Source organism: Hypanus sabinus, chromosome 11, assembly GCF_030144855.1.
Source record: "Hypanus sabinus isolate sHypSab1 chromosome 11, sHypSab1.hap1, whole genome shotgun sequence".
Taxonomy (NCBI): domain Eukaryota; kingdom Metazoa; phylum Chordata; class Chondrichthyes; order Myliobatiformes; family Dasyatidae; genus Hypanus; species Hypanus sabinus.
The window spans coordinates 64,359,441-64,387,026 of record NC_082716.1 but is presented as its reverse complement, the minus strand read 5'-3'; the positions used below and the strand labels follow the sequence as shown (position 1 = coordinate 64,387,026).

The 27,586-nt window shown below is 40.7% G+C and overlaps 1 protein-coding gene across 1 annotated transcript in view; it reads right to left on the bottom strand.

The window, feature by feature from the left end:
- Nucleotides 1-6,148: 6,148 nt before the first annotated feature.
- trmt1l (tRNA methyltransferase 1-like) overlaps nt 6,149-27,586 on the bottom strand; it is a 77,397-nt gene continuing 55,959 nt past the window's right edge. The window contains exons 13-16 of the mRNA XM_059984519.1: nt 27,144-27,310; nt 23,081-23,164; nt 17,950-18,076; nt 6,149-8,101 (exon numbers count right to left, since the gene is read on the bottom strand). Of these exons, the coding sequence (XP_059840502.1) occupies nt 7,834-8,101; nt 17,950-18,076; nt 23,081-23,164; nt 27,144-27,310 (646 nt within the window). The 3' untranslated portion in view covers nt 6,149-7,833. The remainder of the gene's footprint in view (nt 8,102-17,949; nt 18,077-23,080; nt 23,165-27,143; nt 27,311-27,586) is intronic.

Here is a 27,586-nt window from a genome sequence, read left to right as displayed (position 1 = left end):
AGTAATTTACAGTGTTTTGTTGCTTTGAAAGAAGTTGGACAACTGCACTGAAACTGCGCTTCACAACATACAGTATGTGGTTGGAAAGGCAAAAAAGGGCACAGTGCAAGATAGTGTTCAGAGATTTCTTTCTGCAACCAAAAGATTTGATATGATGTTTTGAACTTCAGCTTCAGCTCAAAGTTATCTTGTAGCGAGATTATTTCTTCATCCGTCCTTCCTGTTAGTTCATCATTACAAATGCTCAGGAATGGCTTTATTACCTGAACTGCAATTTGGATCAAGAGAAACTGCTGAAACCTCGCTGACATACATTTACGCAGCTCACCCAGGTTTGCACTCAGTGACTGAAAATAAGGCAGGTTCTTGTTTGCTTTCTCAGAGTGTATTCTCTTCAAATGTTCAAGGAGCCCGAATGGTTTCATTGCCTCTTTAACAAAAACCTTTTTAACACAACTGACACATTGGCTACTTGGTGCTGGTATATGTAAATCTATTTTTCAGATACTCCACACAAAACTTTACACTTCTCGTTTGTTTGGTCTGCTTCTCCCATTTTCATTACGGATTAACAGCTACAATCAATCACCTATTGCTCATGCACTGTGATCAATAAGGGGGAAAGTTATGAGATTATAGCTCAGGTAAAGCCAGTCTCTCTGTCTGAAGGAGCAGCGATATCTCAGTTGGGCAATGGACTAGAGAAATGTGGTCAAAACCATTCGAAAGCACAGATTTTGAACTTTACCCCATGAACACCATACCCTAATTCACCAAAATTGCATCTAGTGTATGGGAATTGTACCAGCTAACACCGTGCTGCAGTAATGAATGGTAGTAATGCATGGGCTGGACGTAAAATAATATGAATCCTTCAGTCCAGATTTCTCATGATATACCAAATACAGAAGTGCTTCGTTGCTTTTAAATAACTATAATGTGCTTTGAGCACAGTCTGAGAGAATGGTGGGTTAGTGAGAGATGAGGTGATTGAGTAATCATTGTAATTAATTGAGGCACTGAGGCACAAATGCTTATAATAAGCAATTCATTTCTTAAATTAAGCCATAATCCCCCAGATGCCCCCTTGCTACCAAATGCCCCCCCACTCCCCCCAAGAAACTGCCCCTAGGTGGGCGATGTTGCCCACTTTGGGAACCACTGCCCTAAAGATAAATTGCCGATTGAGTTGGTAGTAAAGAAAGCAAATGCAATGTTAGCGTTCATTTCAAAAGGTCTAGAATATAAAAAGCAAGGATGTAATTCAGAGGGTTAATGAAGTCTTGCTCAGATCACATTTGGAGTATTGTGAGTAGTTTTGGGATTCATATCTAAGAAAGGACATGCTGACATTGGAGGGGGTCCAGAGGAGGCTCACAATAATGATCCTGGGAATGCAAGGCTTAACACTTGAGGAGCATTTGACACCTCAGAGCCTTTACTCACTTGAGTTTAGAAAAAAGAGGGTGGTGGGGGTGGGGTGGAATCTCATTGAAACCTATTGAACACTGAAAGGCTTAAATAGAGTCGACATGGAAAGGATGTTTTCAATAGTGGGGGAGTCCAGTACCAAAGGACACGGCCTCAGAATAGCAGGACTTCCCCTTAGAAAAGAGATGAGGAAGAACATCTTTAGCCTGAGGGTGGCAAGTCTGTGGAATTCACTGCCATGGAGGCTAAATCACTGGGTATATTTAAAGTGAAAGTTGATAGGTTCCTGATTGGTAACGGGATCTAAAATTCATGGGGAGAAGACAGGATAATGAGGCTGAGAGGAAAATAAGCCAGCCATGATTGACTGGTGGAGCAGAGAGGCCCATTTCCATTCCTATGTCTTGTGGTTTTATGGACCCAGAAGCTGAAGAATGAAATTTAGAATGTAATTGCGTTTTCACAGTTTGTACATTTGCTTCTTTTCTTTTGTCTATAGGGACTGGGATATTCACCGATGAGCAACATTACACTTATGTACTGCAGTCACTGAATATCTGCACAAACATGACTGACATGTGCTGTTAAGCATCCTAGAAGGACATCAGTGGCCTGAGCTCAGTTCCACATGGAGATAATTTTTCTCTTTAATGGCTGGATGGGTTTTCTTGGATGTTTGGGGTATATACAACCTAGTTCCACAGGTCTGCATCGGGAAACTGCCCCAAAATTGGCTCCAAGTGACCATTTTATTCAAATAGGCAATACCTAAAACAACAATAATAGGAATGTTGGGATGAAACGGAAACAGCTTAAGTCTACTCTGGGATCATGTGACTGGACAGTGCAAAGGGAACTTTAACCCACCTTTTTATATAAAAAAGGGTTATTTAGGACTGCATAGTCTCAGTTGTAGTGAAAATTAGGCCTCAAGCCTTGGGCTTGCCTGCTGCTGCAGAGCACGTGAGTGGGATGGAAGTGCGACAGCATGGTTGAGCTCAGCAGGGGCCTGACCGTGCCTCTCAGTGCTGCCCTCCAGTGTATGAGTGGTGGAATGACAGACTGGATTGCGTGCATCTGTATACTGTCAGGAGATTGCGCTATCGATTGCTGGACATTGTCACTCAGGGTCTTGGACTATATATTTATTTTTTCTGAGTGAATATGCATCTTTGCTTGATATTTTAAATTATGCTACTCACTATTTTTGAATATTTGCTTGCTATTTTGAATGTTTTGCACCTTGGTTCCAGAGGAACGCTGCTTCTATGAATGGTTTGAATGATAATTAAACCTGATTTGATTTAAATCTTTATTACATTATTTGAACAGTTAATGATACTCAGCATGTGGAGGAAGCAGCTTAAGCCACAAAGTATTTTAGAACCATAGATCCATAGAACATTACAGCACAGAAACAGGCCTTTTGGCCCTTCTTGGCTGTGCCGAACCATTTTTCTGCCTAGTCCCACTGACCTGCACCTGGGCCATATCCCTGCAAACCCCTCTCATCTATATACCTGTCCAAGTTTTTCTTAAAAGTCAAAAGTGAGCCTGTGTTCACCACTTCCCCTCAGAAAAGAGATGAGGAAAGTTTTCTCATTTTGCCTGGTTTCATTATAAGAAGAGACATTCATCTTCCCCGCTCTGACAAATAAACCAGCCATCACCAGTATTAGGCCCTTTTGGTCTGCTCTAAGGGAGCACCTGTAAATACCTATGGCTGAACGCTTGAAGGGAAGGTAGTGCTGACTTTGTCTAGCATTGGCAGTAAGTGACCACAAATTTAATTTGGCATTACATTTAAAAGGTTATAAATATTAGCCAGTATCAGATTATAATGAGATTCTTGTTTGGTACACCCCTTGTTTGTTACTGCACCCCTATACTGCCAATTTATAGATTAAACTACTTTCTTTGCAATGTGCAATTTTTTTTTCAATTAGCCCTTCATCTAGAGCACCAAATTTATGGACCAACATTTAAAATAATTTATTTATGCTGACTGTCTCACTCTGAGAATTATTCAAACTGGAGGATGCTTAGAGATCAAAAGCAGCAGACAATGAATGGCTCTTACCTCTTAACTGTTCAGCTGTAGCCAGAGAGTCAGCAGTAACAGCACCTGCCTCCGACTGCAGCAAGCCCAATTTTGCTGGGACCAAAGATGCAAAATTTTATTAAAATTGTCCTTCCAACACGTTCATGCACAAGGGCAGGCTCAACAATGCACAACGAAGTTGAGTTTATTGTCATACGCACAAACACACATATGCATAGGTGCAATGTTAGCCTCATAAGATTACCACCGATAGGATGTCAATGGCTTTTGTGCCACTTCTCCCTTGCTCAGCTTCAGAGTGCTTGTTGCTGTGAATTTATGCACAAACCAAACTATCCTCCAGATGAATATTGCAGGCACCAAAACTAATTACCAATGAATCAATGGCCAGATGAAGGGTCTCGGCACAAAACGTCGATTCTTCATTTCTTTCTATGGATGCTGTCTATCCTGCTGCGTCCCTCCAGTCTTCTGTGTTATTTACTCTGCAGAACCTCTTGTGTTTAGCAATGAACCTGCCCACCACTCCGGATGCGTAGTCCGGATGAACCAAGTTGTAGTTAAGCTCGTCTGCAGCTTGGCTCTACTTGCATCTGTCCCTTGAAAACTGGCCACCGTAGATCCAGTGTATCACAGTCTCAACACAGGAGCCCCTCAGGGCTGTGTACTAAGTCCCCTCCTTTACTCCATGTATACCCATGACTGCGTCGCCACCAACAGCTCCAATATACTAATTAAAATTGCTGATGACCCTACATTGATTGGCCTTATCTCAAACAATAACAATGTGGCCTACAGGGAAGAAATCATCTCTGTGACACATTGGTGTCAAGAATCTCACGTGGTCTGTACACACCAGCTGTGTGGTGAAAAAGGCACAACAGCACTACTTTCACCTCAGATTGCTGAGGAAGTTTGGTGTGGGCCCCCAAATTCTAAGAACTTTCTGCGGGGCCACAATTGAGAGCAGCCTGATTGGCTGCTTCACTGCCTGGTATATGAACTGTACCTCTCTTAATCGCAGGATTCTGCAGAGAGTGGTGCGGACAGCCCAGCGCATCTGTAGTTGTGAACTTCTCAGGATTCAGGACATTTACAAAAACAGGTGTGAAAAAAAGCCTGAAGGATCACTGGGGACCCGAGTCACCCCAACCACTATCGATTCCAGCTGCTACCATCCGGGAAATGGTACCGCAGCATAAAAACCAGGACCAACAGGCTCCAGGACAGCTTCTTCCAACAGGCCATCAGACTGATTAACTCATGTTGATTTGAGTGTATGTTTATGTTACATTGATTGTTCTATGTGTTATGAACTACTATGATTGCACATTTTGACAGAGATGTAATGTAAAGATTTTTATTCCTCTTGTATGGGAAGGATTTAAGAAATAAAGTCAATTCAATTTGTATTTATATTATTATAATACTAAATGATTTGGATGTGATGATAACAGGAGCCTTCAAATGCAACATCAAACGACTCAATAGGGTCGCTTGTAAAAGTGCATTACTACCTGGATTAAGCTGCAATGGAAAGGGATCCTCAAGAAGTCTAGCAGAAGACCTCTTTGGTTGTCAGATGTTTATCATACAGTTTAAATGCATTGTTGAGCCAAAAAGAAACAAAATTAAAGTCAGGCAGGAAGTTTTTTTTAATATAAATTAAAACAGCAAATTAGAGAAACACCTAGAGTAGGCAGTAGCAGCAGGGATCCTGAGGAGATGCTGCTTCAGACATAGAAACTGCATACGATCTATTGCTTTTCGTTCAGCAGAGAAAGCTCAGCAACTGATTTACATTCGGAACTCCCACCTGTTGCTGAACTTGTTTCAGAAACAGCTGTTTTCCAGTGGTTTTTATTTCAAAGTTTTCACAGGCAACTTGAATTCTCATTTCTAAGGTAATAAAGAAATATACAAAGATGATGATCTTTGTTCCTATTTTTCCCATGAGATGGTTATACCAGTTAATACCTTTCGTGGTGTTGAAATGGTTGTTGTGATGCGTGTGGTCGTGTAGTGTGTAATGTTCCCCTCTCTCACTTTCAGCTTCCATCGCTGGCTAGCACTCTTGCTAAAATGAGAGCTGAATGTGTAAGTCTCTCCTTGCTGGTACATAGCCTCCCCAACAGCAAACCTCCCTGCTGGTGACAAAAGGAAACTGAATTCCATTCAGACTTGCGCAGAACTACAGAGCATGGGGAGCAGGTCTGGCCCCTGCACAGGTAGCACGCAGGCCCACCAGTGTGTGCACGTGCCCTGGTGCTCGTGAACCAGATCTCCAGTAACAGGTCAATAGCCCCACTGTCTTGTGGGCAGCTTTGGGAGAGACGAAGACTACGGGAGTAAACCCAGACAGCAAATCTGGAGTGGAGCCGCTAAGGCAGCTGGATGTCATTGAACATCCTTCCGGCAGCTCCTACAGCCAAGCTGGTGGCAAACGTAATGGTCTATACCTTCCACCAAGGCTTGTGATGATGATGATCAACCATTTTTTGTAAAATGATATTTCTATCCTCGTCTCTGCAATAATGCCCTTTGTTTTCCTTAGCCCAATTTTGCCACACAAAAAGCAGAATTTTCACAAACTATCAGAAGGATCAACCTTGTGACCTTGAGGAGCAGAAAACAACCACACATTTCATATTTTTTCTGATATTCATATTTTATTCACTCTGAGAAAGTTTAACACAAACACATCTGGTATCATGAACTCTCAACTCTTAATGACAAACACATTAAAGCCCTAACTGGGGAGGCCAACGAGAATTTTAACATCTCACAGAACTGAAAAGAATTCACATCCAGACAGAAAAGGCGATTGACAAATGTATAAAACGTATTAGTAATTGAATTCTGAAGCAGGACTTTTTAAGCCTAAAGCTTTTGGGATGGCTGCAGAATTAAAATCCTGCTTTTCAACAAATTTCAAATTTAACAGATAAATAGACCTATACTGTGGTTTCCAGTTAACTGGGCCATTGGTTAATCAGGTCAGCCACTTAATTGAAACAACTCTTAAAGAAGGAAAACTAACTGAGGAAAATAGCTGGGATTCCATTAGTTTATTTGGGATACTATGTCGCTTAATTGGGACAGGAGACAGTTGGCAAAGTTTCTAACTAGTGTCATTCACGTGGGCTTGTGTGGCCATTAAACACTGCACTGTACTTAAAGCACAAAGTTTTTAAATAGCATCAAAGAGCAGTGATTTTTGTCACTGATAGTTGGCGGGAAATATGAAGAAAATTCAGAACTGTTTTGCTCACTGTGGTTTCAAGCATTCAGGTGTGGGGAGATCGAGAAATGATCGGGAGTGAATATGAAATGATTTCACTACATCACTAAGTTAGGATCCGTGAAGAATTTAAGGTGTCGAAAATCATCTTGAATGTTATAACGAAAAGGAAGATTTGGAGGATGCAGTCATTGAAAGAATTGTATGAAGGCAGTCCATTATCTGTACTGGGACATCTGTGTGGATTTTGTTTATTTATAGTCAATCTAAAGAATGCCGCAGAGTACACTGGATAAATTCCTTTGACAATGAATATTAGGAATTAATACACAGTTTTATAGTACTGAGTAGCTTGTTAGTTAAATGATATTTTGTCTTTTTTTATGTTTTTTAATATTTCCATGAGACTTTGGCTAATTGGGGCATCGCTTAATTTGGCCAAAATGTACTGGTCCTGATGTGTCCTAATTAACTAGAATCCACTGTATATTAAAAAAAAACAATTGATTTCTGGGTTTCAGTGTAGATCAACTTCCTTTTTACCTTGAAAATACAAGGTCTAAGTTAGAAGCTTAAAACATTTCCATAAGTAGGGTTGGTGTTTACTGGCAGTGCAGTGCTGAATTCCAATAGGAATTTTCTTTTGCGCGATTGCCTGTGGTTTTGAATCATTGTTCAATGAAAAAAAGTAAAATGAAATAATGCAGTGCAATATATTATTTTAAAAAATATTTGAAAGCTTCTTCCATTAAGCTTCAAAACATGAAAATAAACATTCAGTGTAGGTTAAGGATGCCACAACACTGCAATGAAAGTACATAACTGCTACATAGAACCAACAAATTATCTAAAGGGAGAATGACCTCTTTATTATTTGCTATTCAAGGGCAGCTGTACAAATCCATTGATTTATTGGTGAATAATACACTGTGGATTCTTCTTTACAAAGCTTATAATCAGTTTTACAGAGTATTATGCACAATGGCGTTAACAATCTCCCCTACTGATCCTTCATCGATGCAGAATCAAATGATCTGCTGCAAATCCAACCTGGTCAGGGGGCTAACAGTCAATTTGGTCAGTGTAGAGTCATTAAAGTTTACCCAGACTCAGGTTTTACTTCTTCAGCAGGCTGATCCAGTTCAAGTAGCTTTGGAGTTGGATCTTGTGCAGTTTCTGAAAGGGGTTCTGCTGAAGCATGATTATGAACACCAGGCTGACTGTCAGTGTGCGTTGGCACACTGTATTTCATCAGGATGGCTTTCAGTTGTGCTAAAGTTGCATCCGTGCGGATTCCTGTTGGGTCGAAATGAGTACGACCGACTCGGAAACCAGCTTGTGTGAGGTAGGGCAGAAATTTATTTATCCTGCGGAAGCAAGGACCTTTCTTTAGAAAAATACAAACAGCGAGGACAGTTCATGAAACAAATGGTCACAAAGGAACATATCCTGAACAATAATGCCAGCAATGACATCATCAGATCATTATCATTAAAGAAAAGGGTATTTGCAAATATAAAAGTATTTTCTAAGCTTTTAAGCATTCGCAATGTAAATGACCTTTTTTCTTTTGTCTGCACGAAGTTGACATGCAAAATCATAACATGAATTGCTGTTCTGTTCCTTGAAATTCTGCAAATTACATGTGTGCATACTGCACGAATCTTTCAAAATGCCATGAATGGTTATTCTGTTCACTCAAAAGGCTTACTACTCAATCTACACTTTTGATATAGACTGTGAATCCCACATCTATACCAATTTAATCTTTCAGCAAACCTTGAAGATTGCAAATGATGATTTGTGCATTGTAGACCAGTATCTTAGCTAACACAAAAAATGGTGATAGTTGTCAATCTGAATCTATATATTGCTGGGCAGTGATTGATCAATATTTATATATAAGTTAATGTTTCAGATGGAGTGTTCAAAGGACAGCATTACAAAAGTTGACTCCTAATTCGTGTGTTCAAAGTTTGAGTGAGCTACTAGGTATATTCAGCTTTTTCTTTAGTTCAATAGTTCAACAATAAAAAAGTTGTTTACCAAACAAAGGGTGCAGATTGAATCATGTACCATCTTTCTCAAGATAATATACAGTGGCATGCAAAAGTTTGGGCACCCCTGGTCAAAATTTCTGTTACTGTGAATAGCTAAGTGAGTAAAAGATGACCTGATTTCCAAAAGGCATAAAGTTAAAGATGACACATTTCTTTAATATTTTAAGCAAGATTACTTCTTTATTTCCATTTTTTACAGTTACAAAATAACAAAAAAGGAAAAGGGCCCAATGCAAAAGTTTGGGCACCCTGCATGGTCAGTAGTTAGTAACACCCTATTTGGTAAGTATCACAGCTTGTATACGCATTCTATAGCCAGCTAAGAGTCTTTCATTTCTTGTTTGGGGGATTTCCGCCTATTCTTCCTTGCAAAAGGCTTCTAGTTCTGTGAGATTCTTGGGCTGTCTTGCATGCACTGATCTGTCCACAGATTTTCGATGATGTTTAGGTCAGGGGACGGTGAGGGCCAAGGCAAAACCTTCAGCTTGAGCCTCTTGAGGTAGTCTATTGTGTATTTTGAGGTATGTTTAGGACCATTATCCTGTTGTAGAAGCCATCCTCTTTTTATCTTCAGCTTTTTTACAGACGGTGTGATGTTTACTTCCAGTATTTGCTGGTATTTAATTGAATTCATTCTTCCCTCTACCAGTGAAATGTTCCCTGTGCCACTGGCTGCAACACAAGCCCAAAGCATGATCGATCCACTCCCGTGCTTAACAGTTGGAGAGGTGTTCTTTTCATGAAATTCTGCACCCTTTTTTCCTCCAAACATACCTTTGCTCATTGTGGCCAAGTTCTACTTTAATTTCATCAGTCCACAGGACTTGTTTCCAAAAGGCATCAGACTGTTTAGATGTTCCTTTGCAAACTTCTGATGCTGAATTTTGTGGTGAGGATGCAGAAAAGGTTTTCTTCTGATGACTCTTCCATGAAGGTCATATTTGTACAGGTGTTACTGCACAGCAGAACAGGGCACCACCACTCCAGAGTCTGCTAGATCTTCCTGAAGGTCTCTTGCAGTCAGACGGGGGTTTTGATTTGCCTTTCTAGCAATCCTAAAAGCAGTTCCCTTTGAAAGCTTTCTTGGTTTTCCAGACCTCAACTTGACCTCCACTGTTCCTCTTAACTGCCATTTCTTAATTACATTACAAACTGAGGAAATGGCTACTTGAAAATGCTTTGCTATCTTCCTATAGCCTTCTCCTGCTTTGTGGGCATCATTTATTTTAACTTTCAGAGTGCTAGGCAGCTGCTTAGAGGAGCCCATGGCTGCTGATTGTTGGGACAAGGTTTGAGGGGTCAGGGTATTTATAAAGCTTTGAAATTTGCATCACCTGGCCTTTCCTAATGATGACTGTGAACAAACCATAGCCCTAACAAGCTAATTAAGGTCAGAGACCTTGGTAAAAGTTATCTAAGAGCTCAAATCTCTTGGGGGTGCCCAAACTTTTGCATGGTGCTCCTTTCCTTTTTTACACTCTAAAATTGTACAAAACAAAGCTAATACACTAATCTTGCTTAAAATGTTGAAAAGATTGTTTCATCTTTAACTTTATAACTTTTGGAGATCAGTTCATCTTTTACTCGCTTAGCTATTCACAGTAACAGAGATTTTTGACCGGGGTGCCCAAACTTCTGCATGCTACTGTATATTTGAAGATTTACAAGATTTTCTTAGAAGTTCAAATATGTCTGCTAATTGTAAAAACAATCTTTAGTTAATGGTTGTAAGGTTTGTTTTTTTTAAATGATATACACAAAGTTGTTCATAATTTCCTATAACTATTATCCAGAAATAAAATGAGTTTTCATGTGTGCATCACTATTTTTTATTTTCTTTCTCTGGGATACATTCATGGAAATACTTTTAGTCATGATAGGTGATTTAAATTTTTGAGTTACTATTTTATTCTGTTAGATATTAATTGGCATGCCTGCGAGGTTTGGTGCATGGCATAAAAAAAGTTGTGAACACATGGCCTAGAGGCTGAGGAGTAATAATATACCATGGTTACAGAGTGAAGTATGTCATTGATTACATTGGACAAAACTATTCTGAAGCTGTGGGAAAGGCCGGAATCTCACTGGAGGGATGCAAACAGAGAGCAGTGGGAGGCAACAACGTGTTTCAGGACTACTCTTAAAACAATAAAAATGATACAGCTTTATTAGAATGAATTAAAAAATCCATGTCCTGAGGAGATGTACTTGAAGCAGTTGAGAAGGGAGCATTTCTTAAAAAGAAGCATTGGTTAAAAGACAGAAATATTGCAGTTAGTGGGGTGAAGTAACACATGACTGGGTGACTGTCCTGAGGGTGAAAGTGGTTAAACACCCTGTGGCCATCCCCCTCAATGGCAGCTATACCACCTTGGATCCTGTGGAAGAGGAGGAAAGTCAAAACAGTCAGGTATCTGGTGATAAGCCTGGCTTTGTGGATCGGAAGTGAGGGGTTGGGGGGGGGGGGGGAAGAAGAGGCAAGCTGTACTGATAGGGGGAGTTGTTAGTTAGGGGAAAAGAAAGGAGGTTCTGTGGACCAGGATGAGATTCCTGTATGGTATGTTGCCTCCCAGGGTCTGGAACATTTTGGATCGAATCCTCAGCATTCTTCAATGGGAGAGTGAAGAGCCAGAGGTTGTGGTCCATGTAGGTATCTATGACAGCGGCAGGAAGAGGGATGAGGTTCTGCAAAGTGAGTTCAGGGAGTTGGGTGTTAAGTTGAAGGACAGGACCCCCAGGATTGTGATCCGTGCCATGTGCTAGTGAGGCCAGAAATAGGAAGATCACACAGTTTAACACATGGCTAAGGAGTTGGGTTAGGAGGCAGGGCATCGGATTGATCATATTTCTGGATCCTTGTGCTCTCTTCCAGGGGAGGTGCGAACTGTATAGGAGAGATGGTTTGAACCTAAACTGGATGGGACCTAGTATGCTAGTGGGCAGGTTTGTTAGTACTACACAGGAGTTGGGGGTGGGTAAAATTGGAGTTGCAGGGGGAGGGAACCAAAGCACCAGAAGAGATAGTGGAGTGGTTGTGGAGGCAGATGTTGTTAAGACCTCAGACAAAGTCAGGAATCAATAGGTTGAGAATGATGAGACTAATCTTCTGAGTTGTGTACATTTCAATGGAAGGAATATTGTAGGAAAGATAGATAGTTCAGGGCATGGATCAACACATGGACTTATGACTTTGTAGTCATTAGTGAGACTTGGTTGCAGGATGGGCAGGACTGGCAGCTCAGTGTTCCGGGGTTGCATTGTTTAAGACATGATAGAATGGGACGGAAGGGAAAGGGGAAGGAGTGGTGTTACGAGTCAGGGAAAATGTCACGGTAGTGCCTAGTCAAGACATACTGGAGAACTTGTCTACTGAGGCTTTATGGATGGAACTGAGGAATAAGAAAGGTTTGACCATGTTAATGAGGTTATATTACAGACCATTCAACAGTCCACAGGATTGAGAAGAACAAATTTGTGGAGAGACTGCAAACTGTTACAAAAAACATAAGGTTGTGATAGTAGGTGATTTTAACTTTCACATATTGACTGGGACTCCCATATTTAAGAGGACAAAATGGGATAGATTTTGTCAAATGTGCTCAGTAAAGTTTTCTCAATCAGTACATAGAAGAACCAATGAGAGAGTGTGCAATACTGGATCTATTAGGAATGAGACAGGGTAACAGAAGCTTGTGTAGGGGAACACTTTGCATCGTGATCATGATGCCATTAGTTTCAAGATAATTATGGAAAAGGATAGATCTGATCCTCAGGTTGGAGATTCTAAATTGGAGAAAGGCCAATTTCAATGGTATCAGAAGGGATCTGACAACAGTGAACTGGGATAGGGTGTTTTCTGGCAAAGATGTAATTGATAAGTGGGATGCCTTCAAAAGTGAAATTTTGAGAGTACAAAGCTTGTATGTGCTTGTGAAAACAAAAGGCAAGGATAACAGGGTTAGGGAACCTTGGTTTTTGAGGGATACTAAAGCCCTGGTTAAGGAAAAAAAAGGAGGTGTAGAGCAGGTATAAGCAGATAGGAACAAATATGATGCATATGGAGTGTAAGAAATGCAAGAGAACACTTCAGAAAGAAATCGGGGGGCTAAAAGACATGAGGTTGCTCTAACAGACAAGGTGAAGGAGATTCCTAATGGCTTCTACATATATGTTAAGAGCAGAAAGATTGCAAGGGATAAAATTGGTCCTCTGGATTATCAGAATAGTAATCCATGCATGGAGACAAAAGAAATGCGGGACATCTTAAATGGATTTTTGCATCTTTACTAACTTAGGAGATGGACACAGAGTCTACAGAAGTGAGACAAAGCAGGAGCAAGGTCAAGGACCCTACACATTACAGAGGAGGAAATGTTTGTTGTCTTGAGGAAAATCAGTGTGGATAAATCCCCAAGGCCTAACAAGGTGTCCCCTTGGGCCCTGTGGGAGGCAAGTGCAGAAAGTCCCAGAAGTGCAGGGACCCTTGCAGAGATAGTTAAATCATTCTTAGTAACAGGTGAGGTTCCAGAGGATTGAAGGACAGCTAAGGTTGGCCTGCTGTTTAAGAAAAGCTCTAAGAATAAACCAGGAGCTTTAAGTCCAGTGAGCCTGACATCAGTAGTGGGAAAGCTACTGTAAGTGATTCTAAGGGATTGGATATACGAGTATTTGGATGGACAGGGATTGATTTGGGATAGTCAGCTTGGCTTCATGCATTGTACATTGTGCCTAATCAATTTTATAGAGTTTTTTTTTGAATAAGTTACCAGGAAAGTAGCTGAAGGCAAGGCTGTGGATGTTGTCTACATGGACTTTAGCAAGGAATTTGACAAGGTCCCGCACGGGAGGTTGATTGAGAATGTTCAGTTGCTCGGCATTCAAGATGAGGTAGTAAATTGGATTAGACATTGGCTTTGCCGGAGAAGCCAGAGAGTGATAGTGGAGGGTTGCCTCTCTGACTGGAGGCCTGTAACTAGCGGAATGTTGTAGTGATCAGTGCTGGGTCGTTGATTGTTATCTATATCAATGATCTGGATGATAATGAGGTTAACTGGATCAGCAAATTTGCAGATGACACCAAGACTGAGGGTGACATAGATAGTGAGGAAGACTATCAAAGCTTGCAGTGGGATCTGGACCAGCCGAAAATGGGCTGAAAAATGGCAGACAGAATTTAACGCAGATAGTATGTGGTGTTATACTTTAGGAGGACCAAGCAGGGTAGGTCTTACACAGTGAGTGGTAGGACGCAGAGGGTTGTAGTAGAATAGAGGGATCTGGAAATAAAGGTTCTTAAGTTAAAGTGGCAACACTGGTAGATAGGGTCGTAAAGAAAGCTTTTGGCACATTGTCCTTCATAAATATCAGTGATATAATTGAGGCCAAATTTGGAGTATTGTGTGCAGTTTTGGTTACCTAGCTACAGGAAAGATGTAAATCAGATTGAAAGAGTACAAAGAAAATTTACAAAGATGCTGCTGATACTGGAGGACCTGAGTGATAAGGAAAGATTGAATAGGTTAGAACTTTATTTCTTGTAATATAGAAGATCGAGGGGAGAGGCATACAAAATGATGAGGGGTATAGTTAGGGTAAATGCAAGCAGGCTTTTTTCACTGAAGATGGGTGAGATGACTGTGGTGAACTACATATACCTGTCTGGACACGCCCCCCCCCACCCCCCATTGACTGCTCCTGTGGCTTCTCCCACAGATCCCTGTATAAAGGCGATTGGAGGCACTGCTCCTCCCTCAGTCTCCAGGACATTGTATGGTGGTCTCTTGCTGCTGACTGTTCTTCCAGCGAATAATAGCCTATATCTCGCCTCACGTCTCCGAGAGTTATTGATGGTGCATCAATGACAAATAAAGGTTATGGGTCAGGTGTGGAAGGTGAAATGTCTAATGGACATGAGGGGGAGCTTCTTCACTCAGACAGTGGTGAGAGTGTGGAACAAGTGGTGACTGCAAGCTTGATTTCAACATTTATGAGAAGTCTGGATAGCTACAAAGATGGGAGGGGTGTGGAGGACTATAGCTGGGTGCAAGCTGAAGGGACTGGGCAGTTTGAATGGTTTGGCATGGAGTGGATGGGCTGGGGGAGCCTGTTTCTGTGTTGTGGTTTTCTATGACTCTGCATGGGCAAAATCAAAAAGGGTGATGAATACGGGACTGAAAGTGTTATGATTGAATGTATGTAGTATACAGAATAAGGTAGATGATCTTGTAGCTCAGTGAGAGATTAGCAGGTATGCTGTAGTAGACGTCACTGAGTCATGGCTGAAAGAAGATCATAGTTGGGAGCTTAATATCCAAGGATACACCTTGTATTGAAAGGACAGGTAGGTAGGGTAGAGTGACTCTGTTGGTAAAAAAAAATGAAGTCAAATCCTTAGAAAGATGGCATAGGATCAGAAGATATAGGATCCTTGTGGGTAGAGTTAAGAAACTGCAAGGGTAAAAGGATCCTGATGGGAGTTACATACAGACTTCCAAACAGTAGCCAGGATGAGGGATACAAATTTCAACAGGAAATAAAAAAGGTTTATAATAAAGGCAATATTATGATAGTCATTGGGTGATTTCAATATGCAGGTAGATTGGGAAAATCAGGTTGGTGCTGGACCCCAAGAGAGGATAATTTGAAGAAGGTCTCTGTGATGGCTTTTTTAGAGCAGCTTATGATTGAGCCCAATAGGGGAAAGGCAATTCTGGATTGGTTGTTGTGTAATGAACCAGATTTGATTAGGGAACTTAGGGTGAAGGAACACTTGAGAGGCAGATATCGTAATATGACGGAGTTCACGCTGCATTTTGAAAGGGTGAAGATGAAGTCAGATTTATTGGTATTATGTTGGAGTAAAGGGAATTACAGAGGCATTCGAAAAGTGCTGGGCAAAGATGACTGGAGTGGACTTTTGCCGGGAAAATGGCAAAACAGCGATTGCTGGAGTTTCTGGAGGCAATTCAGAAGGCGCAGGATAAATACATCCCAAAGATGAAGAAGTATTCTAAAGAGATGATTGGGAAGGTTTTAAAAACCAAAAGAAGACACCTAAAAAATATATATAAGGAGTAAAATGATGATATGGTAAGCTAGCCAAAAATATCAAAGGAGATACCAAAGGCTTTTTTGGATATGTAAAGAGCAAAAAAGAGGTGAGAGTGGATATTGGACCACTGGAAAAAAAGGCTGGAGAAGAGGTAATAGAGGGTAAAAAGAACATAGCAGATAAACTTACTAAGTACTTTTCATCAGTCTTCACTGTGGAAAATGCTAGCAATATGACCAAAATTCAAGATTGTCAGGGGGCAGAAGTGAGTGTAGTTGCCATTATTAAGGAGAAGGTGCTTGGGATCTACCAATGTAGATTGGTCACCTGGACCACATGATCTAGACCCCAGGGTTCAGAAAGAGATAGCTGAAGAGATGGTGGAAGCATTAGTAATGATCTTGCAAGAATCACTAGATTCTGGAAAATTGCAAATGTCACTCTATTCTTTAAGAAGTGAGGTTGGAAGAAAGAAATAAATTATATGCCAGTTATCCTGACTGCAGTGGTTAGGACGTTGTTGGAGTCCATTATTAAGGATTTGGTTTCGGGGTACTTGGAGGTACATGATAAAGTATGTCAAAGTCAGAATGGTTTCCTTGAAGGGAAATCTTGCCATAAATCTACTGGAATTCTTTGAGGAAATAACAGGCAGGAGAGATAAAGGAGAGTCAGTGGATGCTGTTTACTTGGATTTTCAAAAGGCCTTTGTAAAGTACTGCACTTGAGACTGTTTAACTAGATAGAAGTCAATGGTATTATAGAAAAGATAGAAAATACAAGAAGGATTTGCTTATCAGCAGGAGGCAAAGAGTCAGAATAAAGGTGGCTTATTCAGGTGAGCTGGTGTTCCGCAGGGATCGGTATTGGGGCTGCTTTTCACATTATATATCAACAGTTTGGATGACGGAATTGATGACTTGGTGGCCAAGTTTGCAGATGATACGAAGATAGGTGGAGGGGCGGATTGGGAGAATGGGCAAAGAAGTGGCAGATGGAAATTAGTGTTATGGAACTGTATAGTTGTGCACTTTGGTAGAGGGAATGAACCTGTAGACTATTTTCTAAATGGGGGGCAATTTTAAAAATCAGATGTACAAAAGGACTTGGGAGTACTGTGCAGGATTCCCTAAAGATTAACTTACAGGTTGAGTCGGTGGCAAGGAAGTCAAAAGCAATATTAGCATTTATTTCAAGAGGACTAGAATATAAGAGCAAGGATATGATGCCGAGGCTCTGTAACACATTGATCAGGCTGTACTTGAGAGTATTGTTAGTAGTTTTGGACCCCTTATCTCAGAAAAGATGTGCTGACATTGGAGAGGGTCCAGACAAGGTTCACTAGAACGATTCCGCCTCTATCCTCTGGTTTAGAAGAATGGGGGGGGGGGCGAGGGGAGAAAGAATCTCTTTGAAGCCTTTTGAATATTGAAGGCCTTGACAGAGTGGATGTGGAAAGGATGTTTCCTATAGTGGGTGCAAATAGGACCAGAGGGCACATTCTCTGATTAGAGGGACATCCACTTAGAACAGAGATGAGAAGGAATTTCTTCAGCCAGAGAGTGGTAAATCTGCAGAATTCATTGCCATGGATGGCTGCGGAGACCAAATTATTGAGTATATTTAAAGCAGAGGTTGAAAAGTTCTTGGTTAGTCAGAGCATCAGAAGTTATGTGATGAAGGCAGGAGAATGGGGTTGAGAGGGATAATAAATTAATCTTGATGGAATGGCGGAGCCATGTGGCCTAATTTAGCTCCTTTGTCTTAAGGCCCTATGGTCAAAAAAGAAAACTCTAAAAGCACATTAAAAATAATTAGACTACATTTCAATTTATTGTTAGTGGTATAGAATTAAGTCAAATAAAATGTAAAATCTATTTTGAATATGTTCGTAATATACATCACGCATGATAAGTTTTTTTTAGAATGACTATCTGAGGAAAGTGCTGCACTGCTAGACTCCAAAAAAGAGACATTAATCTTTAAAGAAAGCCAATACACCTGAATACGGTTGTTGTTACGAGCAGCTGCAAAGCAAGTACTACATTAAGTTCAGCGATTTTGGGAAAAAGTGCAGAAATAGAAAGAGGACTTCAATTCTTACTTTGGGATGTTCATTCCTCGAATACTGTGCCTATGGATGCTGTAGTAGAATGGTGGATGCTCTGCAGGAATATCTCCTTTCTGACGTTTAGTTGCATTTCCAGGCACTTCAATGGCCTTCCGTTTCTCTGCCAAAACGGAAAATGAACATAGGAACTGAAGAAAATGAAGCATGTCATGGTTGTGTGGCCTTTCAAAGCCTTCTCAGCCAAAGATCATGGCTAATTTCATTCTCTGATCTTCTCCCATTTCCCGTCTGGTTGTCATAACCCTCAACTTCTCCCAAGTCCAAGAATCTCTCTATGCACCCAGTACCTTCTGCAATACAAAATTCCACACCTGTTCAAACAAGTTTTCCTCATTTGTTTAAAGTGTCTGTCCATCACTCCTGACCATGTTTCTTAGTTCTGGAGGCACCAAGGGAGATACGTATCTGGGAAACAGCATCTAACAGGTTCTCAAATCTTATGTTTCATTGAGCTCACCTTTCTTTCTGTGGGACTTCAGAGTGACGACCCATTCATTGGACAGACAGCTGACAGAACATGAGCAATGCAACACTAAAGCAAAGCACTTTTGTTATTTACACAGGGGACAGACCTAATTAATTCAACAAATTTGACTTTTTAAACTGAGTCTTAGCAACTTGGGTTGTTTTCACTGTATTGATGAAAGCTGAGAGGAGATCTGATAGATGTTTGTAAGATTATTGTAGATAAAGTAGACAGCCAGTTCTTCTTTTTGTTCTTCCCAGGGCTGAAATGTCTAATATCAGAGGGCATACATTTGCACTTAAGGTGAGAGAGGGTAAGTTCAAAGGAAATGCATGGGGCAAAAGATTTTTTTTTAAACACAGAAAGGTGGGTTTCCTGGAATATGTTGCCTGGGTCAAATACAACAGAGGTGTTCAAAATGTTCCAAGATAGGCACATGACAGTGATGAAATGCTTTGAGAGGCTGGTCATGACTAGATTGAACTCCTTCCTCAGCAAGGACCTGGACCCATTGCAATTTGCCTATCGCCACAATAGGCCAATGGCAGCCACAATCTCAATGGCTCTCCACATGGCTTTAGACCACCTGGACAACACAAAAACCTATGTCAGGATGCTGTTCATCAACCATAGCTCAGCATTTAATACCATCATTCCCACAATCCTGACTGAGAAGTTGCAGAAACTGGGCCTCTGTACTTCCCTCTGCAATTGGATCCTCGACTTCCTAACTGGAAGACCATAATCTGTGAGGATTGGTGATAACATATCCTCCTCACTTCAGAGGTATGTGATTACCCTACTGCTCTACCCTCTGTATACACATGACTGCGTGGCTAGGCATAGCTCAAATACCATCTACAAATTTGCTGATGATACAATCATTGTTGGTAGAATCTCAGATGATGACGAGAGGACATAGAGGACTGAAATATGCCAACTAGTGGAATGATGCTGCAGCAACAACCTAGCACTCAACATCAGTAAGATGAAAGAGCTGATTGTGGACTTCAGGAAGGGTAAGACGAAGGAACACATACTAATCCTCATAGAGGGATCAGAAGTGGAGAGTGAGCAGCTTCAAGTTTCTGGGTGTCAAGATCTCTGAGGATCTAACCTGGCCCCAACATATGTAGTAATAAAGAAGGCAAGACAATGGCTATACTTTATTGGGAGTTTGAAGAGATGTGGCATGTCAACAAATACACTCAAAAAGCTTCTATATTTGCACCGTGCAGAGCATTCTGACAGGTTGCATCACTATCTAGTATGGAAGGGCTACTGCACAGGACCAAAAGAAGCTGCAGAAGGTTGTAAATCTAGTCAGCTCCATCTTGGGTACTGGCCTACAAAGTACCCAGGATGTCTTTAGGGAGTGGTGTCTCAGAAAGGCAGCGTCCATTATTAAAGTCCTCCAGCACCCAGGGCATGCCCTTTTCTCACTGATACCATCAGGTAGGATGTACAGAAGCCTGAAGACACTCAGTGATTCAGGGACAGTTTCTTCCCCTCTGCCATCTGATTCCTGAATGGACGTTGAATCTTTGGACACTACCTCACTTTAAAAAAAATACAGTAATTCTGTTTTTGCAAGTTTTTAAAAAATCTATTCAATATACATAATTGTTTTGTTTATTATTACTATTTATTTTATTTATTTATTTTTCTCTCTGCAAGATTATGTATTACATTGAAATGCTGCTGCTAAGTTAACAAATTTCACGTCACATGCTAGTGACAATAAACCTGATTCTGAGGAAATGGAAGGATATGGGCATTGCACAGGTAAATGGGTTAGGTTAGTTGGGCATTTAATTACTAGTTTAATTAGTTTGGCACAACTTTTTATGCTATACTGTTCTATGTTTGACATCCCACGTTTTATAATGGTTGCCTTTCCAACCTCACAATTATAAATTGAGATAAAATTAATAAATCGCTACCTTGAATCTTATATATAATTTTGCAGGACTGCCTTTTTGTTGGCTACATGAAAATGTCCAAGTTCCAAGCCTACAGCAGTAACACTTCCCAACTCTTTCTCTGCTACACTGATTGACTGCATCGGTGCTTCTTCATGCACCTATGCTGAGCTAGTCAATTTAATCAACTCCCACCTTGCCCTCAAATTTACTTGGTCCATCTGTAACATCTCTCTCCACTTTCTTGATCTCTTTGTATCCATCTCTGGAGAAAAATTATCCACCAATCTTTTTGCAAGCCCGCTGAGTCCCACAGTTACCTTGACTATGCCTCAACCTACCCTGTCATTTGTAAAAATGGCTTTCCCTTCTCAGTTCCTCCACTTCATCTGTTCTCATGATGACTCTTTCCATTCCAGATCATCTGAGATGTTGTTTTCAGAATCACAATCAGGTTTATTATCACCAGCATGCGTAATGAAATTTGTTAACTGTATTCCGAAAACAAGGTTTCCCTTCCACCATTATTGATGCTGCCCCCAGCCATACCTCCTCCATTTCCTGCATGTCTGATCTCACCCCAAATACCCCCTCCCCAACTTTATGAGGATAGGGTTTCCCCTTTCCACATCTACACCACTTCAGGAGCCTTTGCAACTAGCACATTATTCTCTGTGACATGCCACTTCCAATGGGATTCCACTACCAAGCACAATCCCCTACCCCACTCTCCACAGGGATTTCTCTCTCTATGACTATTAGGAGAGACTGAATCTGAAAAACGATAATTCCCAAGGGCCTGATAACTGGCATCCCAGAATTTTCTAAGAGGAGACCCTACAGAGAATGCTTTGGTTATCATCTTTCAAAATTCTATAAATCCTGGAAAGGAGGGTAACTGACTTCTGTGAAAGAAAAAAAATTAGTGAATGTAAGGGAAAAGAATGTGATATTCCAGGGACATAGAAAATAATAATACTGAGCAAAGACGACACAAATGATGACAGAGAAATCATTCTGAGGATATATCTGGTGAAATAGGTGAGGGAAAAATCAGTGGATGTGGAGAATTTGGATTTTCAGAAGACTTGCCCAGAGGACGCTGGTGAACACAGATGGAAATTGAAACATTTTATAGGTTTGCAGTTCAAAAGGAGTAGGCAGATTAATAGCTTGGCACGGATCAGATGGGTTGAAGGACCCGTATCTGTGCAGTAACGCTCTGCAATTTGATAACTCTATAACCACTTTGTCTACTTGTTCTGCCCCTGCCTACTTCATGATCTGTCCATACTGATGGGCACCTGCCTTTCCTACGACTTATCCCTGCAACCCTGCTAAGTGCTTCACCTGCCCAGTGGCCACACATTTCAATTCCACTTCCCATGCCTGTCTACGGCCTCCTCTACTGTTATAATGAGGCCAGACGCAAGTTGGAGAAGCAACTCCTCATATTCTGTCTTGGTTGTTTCCAATGTGACACATGAACATCATGAATTTTTCTAACTTCCAGTAATCACTCCCCTCTGTTCCTCTCCTGTCCCCCACTGTTTACCCCTCATTCTTCTGGTTCTCTCACCCTTTCTCTTTGCCTCCCCTACCCTCATGACCTGCCCATCGTCTCCTCTGGTTTCCTACCGCTCTTCCTTTATTTCATTCTCCACTAAACTCTTCTATCTGATCCCTTCTTCTAATTCAGCCTTTTGCCTCTTTTACCTATCACTTCCTAGTTGCTCACATCACTTCCTTTCACCCCCCCACCACACACCTATCTTTCCCTTCTCACCTGAACTCACCAATCGCCCTCTTGCTTGTGCTCCTCCCCTCCCCTACCTTTCTATTCTGACCTGCTCCCTGCCTTTGCAGTCCTGTTGAACAGTTTCAGCCCAAAATGTTAATTGTTTATTTGTCACCACAGCTGCTGTTTGACCTGCTGAGTTCCTCCAGCATTTTGTGTGTGTTACTCATAATTGCCAGCAACTGCAGAATCTCTTGCAACTTCTAACCTGTTGTTATAAGACTACTGATCAGTCCTTTAGTATGATAAGATGGACTCTTCACCTCACAATCTACCATGTTGAGGCCTTTGACTTTGCTGCCTACCTGCACTGGACTTTCTCTGCTAACAGGTTATCCCATATTCTGAATTTGTTTTTACTTTAACCTACCTCAATGCACTGTTGTAATGAACTCATCTGTACAGACAAGATTGTCCACTGAACTTCAGTACAAGTGACAATAATAAATTTACTTGGGTATAAAGAACGATAGGGCAAAGACTAATCTTAGCTTATCTATTCAAGAAAAGGAAGCCACATCACTCCAATTAAGTGGTCCAGTGCTTTCCCCACACCACTGGTCATATGGTGTAGAAATGCTAAAATCCATCAGTCAAAATTATTATCTCTCAGTACCTCTGTCTATTTTATTCTAAATGATGTTTGCTGTTCCATACAGCATAGTATTATAACCATAATCCATGAGAGCTAAGGAGTCTCAGTACGTTTTATAAAGCATTGTAGCTCAGTTCACTGATACTCGAGATCAATCTCAATTTTTGTGTTTAGACTAAATCAAGGATTTCTGTACCTCTTTCTATCAAGATAACCCAAATTTCATAATATTCAGAGCATGAAATAAATGGAGAAGCTGATGATGTATATACCGTTAGCATCATCTTGTCATGGAAATCTTACTTGATAAAACGAATACTTACCTTGTCCAGAAAATGATGTTGAGCTTGTCTCCTCAGCTCCAGATTTATGAGAGGCCAAGGTTTTAATAACAACTCCACTTTCCTCTGTGGGCATAAAACACATTGGGAGTCAACAACTTGTTTTAAAACCTTTTGTCACTCATTTCTCCTATACTAATAGCCTTACCACCTTGGTGCCCACTGGGGGGTGCATGGTGTGACATCCCCTAGCTGATCAAATCTGGTACACTAACCAAACAGGTTAAACTGATTAAGCACATATGATCTCTAGTCATTGTTAGATAAGTGGCAGCCAATTTGCATGCACCAATTTCCACAAACAGTAATGTGATGATGACCAGATAAACTATTACTTTGCATTGTATCATGGATAAATAACTGGTATACTGGGGATAACAGCCCTGTTTCAGAATGATAGATTTTCTTATACTCCCTTTCCATTAAACACCAAAGGTCCTTGATGTGAAAAGTAAGATATCCGAGAGCACGACTCTCTGTCTGTACACAGCTGGCACTTTGATACACATTTCTATGCTCACCTTTGGAGCAGGGCTTTTACCTCAGGAGCAGGAATTCTACCAACTGAACCGTGACCAAAAAGTGTAGTAAAGAGTGGAGCACCAAACAAAACCCTCGCACTGTACAATGCCATTGCCAGATCTCATATGACTAGTAAGTTCATAGTATTATGACACTGAAAAAAAAGTCCTTCCTCATTTTGAGACCTCGAAGGGTCTCGGCCCGAAACCTCGACAGTGCTTCTCCCTATAGATGCTGCCCGGCCTGCTGTGTTTCACCAGCATTTTGTGTGTGTTGCTTGTCCTTCCTCATTGTTGGATGTATGCTGGTGATCTTATGTTGCCATGATAAAAATGGACAGCCTATTTGACCATATTAATTTTAGTGGCATTAATAAAATCTCCAAACCTGCCTTATAGAGCAAATGATTAACTTTAGGAAGAAGGCTAAAATTTGACACAATGGATTTCAGAGGACCTACATCTCTTGCCCACAGGTCACTGAAGGTCAACATGTAGGTTCAGCAAACAATTTGGAAACCAAGCTGAATGTTGCTCTTTACTACATGAGGATTCAAGTAGCAGTATACCAGCGCCTTGTTCCAGTTATATAAACTTGTGGAAAGTGGTGTACAGGTCCATTCAAAGAGAAATATGCTCATGATAGAAGGACTGCAGACTGATTCCTGGAAATGGAAGTTTGTTGAGCAAGAACAGATTAAGCATACTAGCAACAATAGATACCCTTGAGTTTAAAGGAATGAGTGGTGACCTCATTGAAACACTCAAAAAAAAACTTCATGAGGTACAGAGTTAACATTTTCCAGGGTAGCATGTCTAGAACTAAAATAAGGCCTTAAGATTCTGGACTGATGAGCATAAATATCTTGAGAAGATATTGAATCTTTGAAATTATCTATTTCATGGGGCTGTGGAAGCTCACTTGCTGAATATATTTAGAATAGAAATCGATTGTTCTTTAGATAAAGGAAATCAAGAGCTATGGGGGTCAGTTGAGTAGGTGGCATGGAGGTAATAGATCAATCGTGATATTACTGAATAGCAGAACCAGCCAGAGGTCTCTCCTATTTCTTGTGCTCTTGGTTAAACTAAAATGGCTGTGGAATAATGATCAATTCAGCATCCAGCCTGAATGTACACTGAGGAAGACATCAAAGAAAAAAATATATTCTATGCCTGAATTGGCATCATTATAATATCTTTTATTTCTTTAAGGGTCAACATAACCCCATATAAGAAATAATTTTTGAGGATGATTTCAGAATGTAAAGGCAAATTCAGACTCCCCCTTCTTCAGCCCTGTATCTCTTTCACCAATCAGGTTCCCAGCGCTCTATGTCAACCCTCCCCCTCCGAGTTTCACCTATCACCTTGTGTTTTTCTCTCTCCTCCCCACAACTTTTAAATCTACATTTCTTTTTTTCTCTAGTCCTGCCGAAGGGTCTCAGCCTGAAACATCAACTGCATTTTTCCCCCCAATAGATGCTGCCTGACCTGCTGAGTTCCTCCAGCATTTTGTGTATGTTGCAACATCTCTGGTATTAGCAGAGAGATATGTTGCTTATTTCTGGACTTTCTAATTGTATGATGAGGCCTTTTAATACCACATTAAACATGGAGGCAAGACCTGTGTTTAGACCTGATGTTTCTTTTGAAAGCCAGTATCTACAACAATGAAGCTGTTTCAGGGTAGAGTTGAAGCACCTCTTTTAAACCACATGCCCAAAAACCTGCAGCTGGTTTGAACCTGAAAGATGTAGAAGGAGCACCTTGCCTCAGTAGAGCTGCAATACAACAGGTGCTGCTTTGGCAATAGCTGAGCTAAAACAAGCCTAGACGTTTCCCATAAGAAAAGGAAGAAAGGATTATATTGAGACAAAATCCAAAAATATGTGTGACATTGTGTAAAATTAAACTGGAAGAGAAAATAGACCATCAAATGCAACAATCAAAAAGAAAATGAAAGGAATGTATAATTTCTCATTTAAATTCTACGCTGATATTGGGATTGGTAAAATGAAACTTTTAGGGGATCATGTAGTGCAAGATACAGGGGGGGCGGGGGAGGTGTGATTGATAAGTTCGTGGCCTAAGGTGGGAGTCAGTTTTAGAAAACCTAGCACATGTATTTTTCAACATAGTCCCCTCCTACATGTACACACGTAGTTCAGTGGTTGTGGAGCATACGGATCCCTTCTTCGTAGAAGTGGTCCACAGCAGGGGTGATTGATAAGTTTGTGGTCTAAGGTAGAAGGAGATGAGTTATTAACTTCAAACTATCTGCATTATCACTCAGAGTTGAACTGCACGTGCATGTAACGAGAGCGTCTTGGACCTCCAGGTGGCCCAAGGTAGAAGGAGATGAGTTATACAGCTCTCATTATATGCATGTGCAGTTCAACTCTTTGAGTGAAAATAGAGAAAGTTTGAAGTTTATAACTCACCTCCTTCTACCCCAGGCCTCGAACATATCAATCACCCCTGCTGTGGAGCACTCTAGAGGTTCAAGAAGCCAATTTCTACAAAGAACGGATCCGTATGCTCCACGACTGCTGGACTGTGTGTGTAAATGAAGGAAAAATAAATGTGCTAGGTTTTCTAAAATTGACTCCTTCTACCTTAGGCCATGAACTTATCAAACACCCCTTGTACAACATGGGAAGATCAGTATAGAAGTAATTCTGAACTCAAAGTCAAATTTGTAAAAAAGAACAATTTATTCATTATACTAGTGTTCAAACAATGGTGATTTAAAAAAAAATCTATTCGCTAAATACTGTGATAAGTTTAGTCTTTAAATCACTGTTACTCATTGTTGGTTTGGTTCTTACCTCATCAATCAAATTTAGGATATATCATTTTTTCAGTGTTCATTGTCTTTCTTTGCTAGTAGTGGTATAGATAACTAATGCAGTCAACTGTGCTGATAGATTATTTATTGTGCTCACACCAAATGATTCATGTTTTCAAACAATCACTGCAGTATCAGTACACTCTACACTTTGCCAGCCATTGCCCTTTCTCCAGATTCAAAACGGAAAGGAGATCAATGAGAAATACAGTTTTAGCAAAGTAAATTCTGCTCGTCCCTGCAATATTTCTTCTTTCCTGGTGAAGAGCTGGATTTTGGTCCAAAAGCCCTTTCCAATTTCTGCTATGAATAAAATTGACAATTTCTCATTGACTGAGCTTAGAAAAGCCACTGTTGTCTTGCTTCATGGTAGCCATGGTACACAACCCAATCCTGCTTTATCCCCAAAAAAACAAGAACTTGTAATTTTTGTTTGAAGTGCATTAATGCCAGATGTGGTTTTGTAAATAATGCCTTGGCTAACATTATCTAATGTATCAGAAATCAGCTTTCAAGCTTGTGCAGTTTATTAATGCACTCTTTTATGAACTAAGCTTCACTTTAATAACTTTATCTGGTAGTGACGGCAACTTTTTCTAGCAGGAGCCTGTAAATTGCTTTATATATTCACTTTCAAAATCATTACTAAAATTGCAGCAGTGAGCAAACTGACCTTGACTGCTGTGACTCATTGGCCCAAATATTGAATGATGCTTCAGTGTTGTGCATTCAGATTCACAGATAAGATTCTTTAGCAGAGGCTGAATGTCTTCAATTCCATGTTGGACAGCTTCGAACAGCATTCTCCGCAAGAAGCCAGTGTTAAACAATGACCCTGACCTGAAAGTTGAATAGAAGTCAAGAAACTGAAGTTACATTAACGAGTACGATTTCTTTTGCTTTGAAGAAAATAACAGTATACAATTTAGGTCGAGCAGACTAACTTAAACAATTAGATGTATTAAATTTGTACAGACATTAGGATCAAGCAACTCAGCAATAGACAATCGGTGCAGGAGTAGGCCATTCGGCCCTTCTAGCCAGCACCACCATTCACGGTGATTGTGGCTGATCATACACAATCAGTACCCCGTTCCTGCCCTCTCCCCATATCCC